Source organism: Chiloscyllium plagiosum, chromosome 10 (genome assembly GCF_004010195.1).
Source record: "Chiloscyllium plagiosum isolate BGI_BamShark_2017 chromosome 10, ASM401019v2, whole genome shotgun sequence".
NCBI lineage: Eukaryota > Metazoa > Chordata > Chondrichthyes > Orectolobiformes > Hemiscylliidae > Chiloscyllium > Chiloscyllium plagiosum.
Window position 1 is genome coordinate 6,954,444 of NC_057719.1, and position 9,365 is coordinate 6,963,808.

General features: G+C 42.7%; 1 protein-coding gene across 5 annotated transcripts in view; it reads left to right on the forward strand.

Moving 5' to 3' along the window:
• The window catches only part of foxn3 (forkhead box N3), a 474,715-nt gene that overhangs the window by 158,552 nt on the left and 306,798 nt on the right, over positions 1–9,365 (forward strand). For all 5 annotated transcript variants that reach the window (XM_043696966.1, XM_043696969.1, XM_043696970.1 and 2 more), the window contains exon 2: positions 4,153–4,718. In XM_043696966.1, coding sequence (XP_043552901.1) covers positions 4,167–4,718 — 552 coding nt within the window. In that variant the 5' untranslated portion in view covers positions 4,153–4,166. The remainder of the gene's footprint in view (positions 1–4,152; positions 4,719–9,365) is intronic.

Below are 9,365 nucleotides of genomic sequence, written 5' to 3' on the forward strand. Positions count from 1 at the left end.
TGTGCAAACTTGCTGACCCATCCTTCAATCTCCTCATCCAAGTCATTAATAAAAATTACAAACAATAGAGGGCCAAGGACAGGGCACTGTGGAACACCACTCACCACAGACTTCCAGGCAGAATATTTTTCTTCTACTACCACTCGCTGTCTTCTGTTGGCCAGCCAATTCTGTATCCAGACAGCTATGTTCCCCTGTATCCCATTCCTCCTGACCTTCTGAATGAGCCTACCATGGGGAACCTTATCAAATGCCTTGCTAAAGTCCATATGCACCACATCCACAGCTCGACCCTCATCAACTTTTCTAGTTACATCCTCAAAGAACTCGATAAGCTTTGTGAGGCATGACCTGCCCCTCACAAAGCCGTGTTGACTGCATTTAATCAAGCCATGCTCATCCAGATGGTCATAAATCCTATCCCTCAGAATCCTTTCTAACACCTTGCAGACGACAGACGTGAGACTTACTGGTCTGTAATTGCCAGGGATTTCCCTATTTCCTTTGTGGAAGAGAGGAATTACATTTGCCTCTCTCCAGTCCTCGGGTATGACTCCAGTGGAGAGCGAGGATGCAAAGATCTTTGCAAGTGGCAAAGCAATCTCACTTCTCATTTCCCAAAGCAGCCGAGGATAAATCTGGTCTGGGCCTGGCGACTTGTCAATCTTAATGTTTGACAAAATTTCAGCACATCAGCTTCCTCTATCTCTATCCATCCCAGCATGCACACCTGCTCTTCAAAGGTTTCATTAACTACAAAGTTAGTTTATTTCATAAAGACAGAAGCAAAAAACTCACTTAGGGCTTCCCCTACCTCCTCAGACTCCACACACAAGTTCCCTGTGCTATCCCTGATTGGCCCTATTCTTTCTTTGACCATTCTCTTATTCCTCACATAAGTGTAAAATGCCTTTGTGTTCTCCCTAATCCGTTCTGCCACGCCTTTCTCGTGCCCCCTTCTGGCTCTCCTCAGACCATTTTTGAGCTCCTTCCTTGCCTGCCTGTAATCCTCTAGAGCTGAGCTTGACCCTAGCTTCCCCCACCTTATGTAAGCTATCTTCTTCCTTTTGACGAGAAGCTCCACCGTTCTCGTCATCCAAGGTTCCTTTATCTTACCCCTTGCCTGTCTCAGAGGGACATATTTATTCATCACTCGCAACAACTGTTCCTCAAACAGTCTCCTAAAGGTATAGTGCCTTTACCATGGAACAATTGCTCCCAGTCCATGCTTCCTAACTCATCATAGTTTCCTCTTCCCCAATTAAATATCCTCCCATTTTGCCTAATCCTCTCCTTCTCCATAGCTATGGTGTGCTTGAATTTTTAGCAAATGTTAAACTTCCTCAATCTCGATCAGTTCAAGCCTGTTTCCTGGCTCCTCAAAGTTCTCATTCACAACAAGGTCCCTTTCCTTAGTGAAGACCAAAGCAAAAAACTCATTTAGGGCTTCTGCTGTCTGCTCAGACACCATGCACAAGTTATAGTGCTGATGGCAGAAATGGATAGGAAAGCAAGCAGTGAAGAGGGCAAGAGGTTACTAAGAGATATGAATGAGTCAATTGAGAGGGCAAAGATGTAGCAAATGGAGTATAATGTGGGAAAATATAGAATGTTAATTTTGAAGGGATAGGAACAAATCCATTCATTTAAATGGAAAATTTACCTTCCTGGCAGGCTCCTTGTCCCTGGTTCTGGAAAGTTCCCTATAATATGTTTGGGCTGTGGTAAACTGCTGGTAACTGAAACACAAAGTGATTCTGCGGACACGGGGTGAGGGGTCTCCCTGTAAAACCCTGAGGAGTTTTGATAGGGTAGTTCCTCAAAGGATGTCTGTTATGAGAGTATTTACAGCTAGGAATTGCTATTCAAATTCAGGAACTACCTAATTAAAACAAATTGGGTAATTCTTCTCTTGAGGGTCATGAGTGAGTCTTTGGAATCATTTATGAAGAGATGGAAGCAGAGTCTTTGATTTTATTTTAAGGTAGAGGTAATTTTTTTTTTAAAGAGATGGAAGGTTATCAGGAATATGTGGGTTTAAATTCCGAAGTGCCACAGTGAGAAACCGTAATGACCACCTCAGGAGACAGACACAGATTGCAACAGACAGGGAGCCCTCTGTTGTCCAGTACTTCCCGGGAGCCGAACGACTACGCCATGTTCTTTGCAGCCTGCAACACATTATCAATGAGGATGAGCACCTCGCCAAGACCTTCCCCACACCTCCACTTCTCTCCTTTAACCAACCACTAAACCTCAGATCATGATTCTTAGCAAACTGCCCAGCCTTCAGGTCAACAACACTGTACAATCCTGCCACAGCAGTCGCTGCAAGATATGTCAGAGTATCGACATGGGTAACACCATTTCATGTGGGGACACCTCCCACAATGTACGTGGCAAGTCCTCATGTGACTCGCCCAACATGGTCTATCTCCTACGCTGCAGGCAAGGATGTCCTGAGGCATGGTACATTGTGGAGACTGAGCAGGCGGTATGACAACGGATGAATGGATTTCGCACAACAATCACAAGGCAGGAGTATTCCCTCCCAATTGGGGACATTTGGCCTTTGACCTTTGGGTGACCATCCACCAAGGCAGACTTCGGGACAAGCAGCAACGCAGAGTGGCTGAGCAGAAGCTGATAGCAAAGTTTGGTACCCATGTGAATGGCCTCAACTGGGACCTTGGGTTCATGTCACCACTACAGGTGATTCCACTGAATGACGCGCACACTCTCGCACGTATGCTTGCTCTCATAAGCACATACATACACCCCCCTCACTACACCGAAACACGCACTCCATCACACATACCCCATCACACATGCCTACACACATACACACACACACACACACACACACACACACATCACGTGCACACTCAATCTGCCGTTCCTACGTGTGCACACACATGCTTATGGGATTAATTTGTTTTTGTAGAATTACATTTTATTTTGTTCAATTCATGTAAAACTAAACAGAGGGTTTGTCAGTCTGACATAGCATTGGGACACAGACAGACTTCATACCGATTTGTTTAAAAACCTGAGCTGTCTTGGGAATGTAATTTGAAAGAAGTTCTGGGATTTACATATCAAAGAACAGAAACTGGCATATCCCATTATAAAAGAATGAAGTTTTAATCTAAGATGGTTTACTGTATCACATCTCCATGACACTGGACTCCTTTTGGCTATAAATTCTGTGAGTATGATCTTAACCCCCACAACCACCTGATGAAGGAGCGCCGCTCTGAAAGCTAGTGCTTCCAGATAAACCCGTTGGACTATAACCTGGTGTTGTGTGATATTTACTTTGGTTTCAAAAGCATTACTGATGAACCACACTCAGTTGTTGGCATGTGAAGGAGTCAAGTCAGCATTGTCCTACTAGACCAAAGGGCTGCTCTCCCATCAGAGACAGATGATTGTTCATGGTTTAACCGGGGGGTCACCAGACAAGGGGAGAAATTGGGAAGGAGAGTCCTGCAAGGAAACCTCAGCCAGTGTGGATATTGAAACATTAGTTTGCTTGGAGCTGGGGTACTGTAGCAAACTACTTGAATTCTGTTATTTCTGCATAGACAAAATCGATCTAGGATCTTATGTCAGCAACCAGAGGAGTTCCATATTTTTGTACTGAAGGTATTTGTAGTGTCCTACTTGGCAGTTTTATAGAGCCCTGGATACAAACAAATGTTTTCTGTCCTTCAAATGAATTATGCCTCAAGTTTTAATCACATAAAATGCTTAAAACAGAGTTATTTTCTCCCGTTTCATGTGTTGTTTTTCCTTTTCTGTCGCCACCTCAAACAGTGTTTTGAATGCTAAATTAAGATTACAGGAAATGTTAGGCTAAAAGTTGGCTGCAAAGTGCAAAAGAAATTCACAGTAAACTGCTAGTCAAATCCCTGTGGATTTGACTTGTAATAAGCAAATAAAGCACAAACAGAGCAGTGAGTTGCTGTAGCAACAGTATAACTAAATTATTTTACTGTCAACCATGATGTAATTTTCCTGTTTAGATGCTCAAGGGAATTGGAGTTCCATTTGTAGCCAAAGTTATTGGCATAGAAAGAGGGAGGGTGAATCCATTTACTGATGATGTATGCATCTCTCCTAACTTCTTTCTATTTTGCCTTCCATTAGGAGCCTTGGTCTAAATGGGTCCAGTCATGCCTCCCAGTAAGAAGCCAGAAGGCTCTGGAATTAGTGTTTCGAGTGGACTGAGCCAGTGTTACCCAGGAAGTTCACTAACCAAGGCGTTCCAGGAAGTTGAGGAACTGGACATTACGAGCAGTTATTTGCCTGCCATCCATTTGGAAAAAGTAGCCATGGAGGATGAAGAGTTAACAAACCTGAACTGGCTGCATGAGAGCAAAAACCTGCTCAAAAGTTTTGGGGACACTGTACTTCGTAGTGTTAGCCCGGTTCAGGATATCGATGAGGATACTCCACCATCCCCTGCTCATTCTGACCAGCCATATGATGCCAAGCAGAACCCTAACTGTAAACCACCTTATTCTTTTAGCTGTCTCATATTTATGGCTATTGAAGATTCACCCAGCAAACGCCTGCCTGTTAAGGATATATACAACTGGATCCTAGAACATTTCCCTTACTTTGCAAATGCTCCGACTGGGTGGAAAAATTCTGTTAGACATAATTTGTCATTGAATAAATGTTTCAAGAAAGTAGACAAGGACAGGAGTCAGGTGAGCTGCCCAATTTTAATGTTTATTTGCTTCCATGCAAACCACTTGGAATCATTTTATGGTTTTGACTCTTTTTAAAAAAAAATGAAGTAAATATATTCAACTTTTATGTGTATGATTCTTAGATCATTTTGAGTCACAAAATGAGGCATTTTGACCCTTTATGTGGGGGAGAAAATGTACATAATGTCAAATATCTATAAATGAAAATTGTTTCATGGTCACAGTTAAAGATTCAAGGGTTATAGAATTGAGATAAATGAAGGCCAATCATTGCATTGACTCCTCTGTCTTTGCAAGGTGAAACACAGAGTGTTCCTTAGATACACCATGGTTTGGCATCTGACCAGGTTAGAAAGGTGTAATAAAATGATTCTATTTAAGTAACTCTAAAAACAATATGAACAATATAATCATAATGGAAAAAAGAATTTGATCTTTGCCTTTAGCATTCTCCCTCTTCCCCCCCTCCCCCCCCGTCTGTGTTCTTTCACATTCCTTCTTCCTTCTAACTCCTCTTGTGTATCATCCCTTTTTTTTGTATTCCTTGTCCAGTTGTTTTTTTTCCTGTTTACATTTTTTCTCTCATTTTATCTATTTGTTTTTGTGATTTTTTTCATGTTTTTTTTTCTTCTTTGGCACATCTTTCATTTTTGCATCCTGTCTCTCATTCCCTCCGTTTTGCTCTCTTGTTCGTGATTTTCTGTACTATGGGATTGGCAAGAGCCAATTCCACTGCAACCAGAACTGAAATACTGAATGCTACCAAACTACCATTTGGTAGCTAATTTTCTGTTTGTTTCTTAGGTGATGCAGTAAAGTGAATGGAATATTAATACTTAATTTTAGATTATTATTCTGTCTCTGGAAGCAGCACTGTAATATTAATGAGGTGGCATACAATGTCCAGGGGTAGCAAACATCAATTGAGGAGAGAATTTTTTTTTTTCAAATTACACTCCTGTAAACCCATTGGGACTTTTTTAAATGTCGTTATTTAAAAACTACATTTGGAGTCTAGGGTTTCCAGTGGCTTTTATTTTGGCTGCAGATAATCTTGGCTGACTACCATGCAACCTTTCTCTTGCACTATATAGATCACCCCTCAAAATAATAATTGAGGTGTACATGTATAGTTCCACTATTTTCAGAACTGCCGTGCAGTACAAATTGGCCAAATCCCATAGAAGAAAATTCATGGCATGTATTGTGAGTAACTTCATTGAACTGTGGTGTATATAGGGCTTTAATTCATATTTAGAATCAGATGTACTGCTCGAAACAGACCTTCAGTCCAACTTGTCTATGCTGACCAGACATCCTAACCTAATCTAGTCCCATTTGCTAGCACTTGGCTCATATTCTTCTCAACCCTTTTTGTTCGTAGACCCATCCATGCCTTTTAAATGCTGTAATTGGACCAGTATCCTCCACTTCCTCTGGCGCCTCATTCCATACGTGCGGTTCTGTTGAAAAGGTTACCCCTTAGGTCTCTTCTATATCTTCCTTCTCTCATCCTAAACCTCTGCCCTCTAGTTCTGGACTCCCCTACCCCAGACAAAAGACCTTGGTCTATTTATCCTATCCATGCCTCTAATGATTTTATAAACCTCTATAAGGTCATCCCTCAGCCTCCAATTCTCTAGGGAAAACAGCCCCAGCCTGTTCAGCCTCACCCTATAGCTCAAATCCTCCAACCCTGGTAACGTCCTTGTAAATCTTTTCTGAATCCTTTCAAGTTTCACAACATCCTTCCAATAGGAAGGAGATCAGAATTGCATGCAATATTCAAAAAGTGGCCTAACCAATGACCTGTACAGCTACAACATGACTTCCCAACTCCCGTACTCAATACTCTGACCAATAAAGGAAAGCATACCAAACGCCGTCTTCACTATCCTATCCACCTGCAACTCTACTTTTCAAGGAGCTATGAATCTGCACTCCGAGGTCTTTGTTCAGCAATACTCTCCAGGGCCTTACCATTGAGTGTATAAGTCTTGCTCTGATTTGCTTTTCCAAAATGCAGCACCAAACTCCGTCTGCCACTCAGCCCACTGGTCCATCTGATCAAGATCCTGTTGTTCTGAGGTAACCTCCTTCACTGTTCGCTACATCTCCAATTTTGGTGTTCTCTGCAAACTTATTGTATGTCTCATGTTCACACCCAAATCATTGACATAAATGATGTTAAGCAGTGGACCCAGCACTGATCCTTGTGGCACACCACTGGTTAGAGGCCTCCAGTCTGAAAAACACCCCTCCACCACCACCCTCTGTCTTCTGCCTTTGAGCCAGTTCTGTATCCAAATGGTGAGTTCTCCCTGTATTCAATGAGATCTAATCTTGCTAACCAGTCTCCCATGAGGAGCCTTGTCGAACGCCTTACTGAAGTCTATTTAGGTGACATCCACCACTTTGTCCTCATCAATCCTCTTAGTTACTTCAAAAAGCTCAATCAGTTTTGTGAGACATGATTTTCCATGCACAAAGCCATGCAGAATATCTCTTATCAGTTCTTGCCTTACCAAATACGTGTAAATCCTGTCCCTCAGAATGCCCTCCAACAACTTGCCCACCAATAGTAGACGTCAGGCTCCCTGGTCTATAGTTCCCTGGCTTTTCCTTACCACCTTCCTTAAATAGTGGCACCAAGTTAACCAACCTCCAGTCTTCCGGCACCTCACTTGTGACTCTCGATACAAATATCTCAGCAAGGGACCCAGGAATCACTCCCCTAGCTTCCCATGTAGTTCTAAGTACACCTTATCAGGTCCTGGGGATTTATCCACTTTTATGCGTTTCACGACATCCAGCAGCACCACCTCTGTAATATGGACATTTTTCAAGATGTCATTGTCTATTTCCCCACATTCTATGTCTTCCATGTCCTTCTCCATAGTAAACACTGATGCAAAATGTTTGTTTAATATCTTCCCCCATCTCTCCTCCGGCTCCATATTTCAGCTGCCTTGCTGATCTTTGAGAAGCCCTATTCACTACCTCTTTACACTTTTGTCCTTAATGGGTTTATAAAATCCCTTTGGATTCTTCTTAACCCTATTTGCCAAAGCTATCTCCTGTCCCCTTTTTGCCCTCCCTGATTTCCCTCTTAAGTATGCTCCTAATGCCTTTATGCTCTACTAAGAATTCATTTGATCTCTCCTGTCTATACCTGACATGTGCTTCCTTCTTTTTCTTGACCTAAACCTCAATTTCCCTAGTCATCCAGCATTCTTTACACCTACCAGCCTTTCCTTTCACCCTAAGAGGGAATATACTCTCGTTATCTCACATCTGAAACCTTCCCATTTTGCAACTGTCCCTTTTACCTGCAAACATCTGCCCCAAATCAGCTTTTGAAAATTCTTGCCTAATACCGTCAAATTTAGCCTTCTTCCCTAATATAGAGCTTCAACTTTTAGATCCAGTCTATACTTTTCCATGACTATTTTAATACTAATAGAATATGGTCGCTGGCTCCAAAGTTCTCCCCACAGCTCAGTCACCTGCCCTGCCTTACTTCCCAAGAGAAGGTTAAGTTTTGTACCTTCTCTAGTAGGTACATCCACACACTGAATCAGAAAGTTATCTTGTACACACTGAACAAATTCTTCTCCATCTAAACCGTTAACACTATGGCAGTCCCAGTCTATATTTGGAAAATGCCCTACCATAACCACCCTGTAATTCTTACAGATAACTGAAATCTCCTTACAAACTTGTTTCTCAATTTCCCACTGATTCAAAGTTTGTGCGAAGATTTGTAGCTCGGGTGCTCGTTGCTGTGGTTCTGTTCGCCGAGCTGGAAGTTTTTGTTGCAAACGTTTCGTCCCCTGGCTAGGCGACATCATCAGTGCTTGGGAGCCTCCTGCGAAGCGCTTCTTTGATGTTTCCTCCGGTGTTCATAGTGGTCTGTCCCTGCCGCTTCCAGTTGTCAGTTTCAGCTGTCCGCTGTAGTGGTTGATATATTGGTCCAGGTCGATGTGTTTGTTGATGGAGTTTGTGGATGAATGCCATGCCTCCAGGAATTCCCTGGCTGTTCTCTGTCTGGCTTGCCCTATGATAGTAGTGTTGTCCCAGTCGAATGCATGTTGCTTGTTGTCTGCGTGTGTGGCTACTAAGGACAGCTGGTCGTGTCGTTTCGTGGCTAGTTGATATTCATGTATGCGGATTGTCAGCTGTCTTCCTGTTTGTCCTATATAGTGTTTTGTGCAGTCCTTGCATGGCATTTTGTACACTACATTAGTTTTGCACATGTTGGGTATTGGGTCCTTCGTTCTGGTGAGTTGTTGTCTCAACACAACACACTGCAGTACACCAGAACTGCAAAAAGAAGAAGAGGAACACCGACACAAGGTATTCGCCAAAAACGGACACACTACCATACATCAGGAGCATCCCAGAACTGACAGCCAGACTACTGCGACCCCTAGGACTCATAACGGCACACAAACCAACAGCCACGCTCAGACAACAACTCAACAGAACGAAGGACCCGATACCCAACATGAGCAAAACTAATCTAGTGTACAAAATACCATGCAAGGAATGCACAAAACACTATATAGGACAAACAGGAAGACAGCTAACAATCCGCATACATGAACATCAACTAGCCACGAAACGACACGACCAACTATCCTT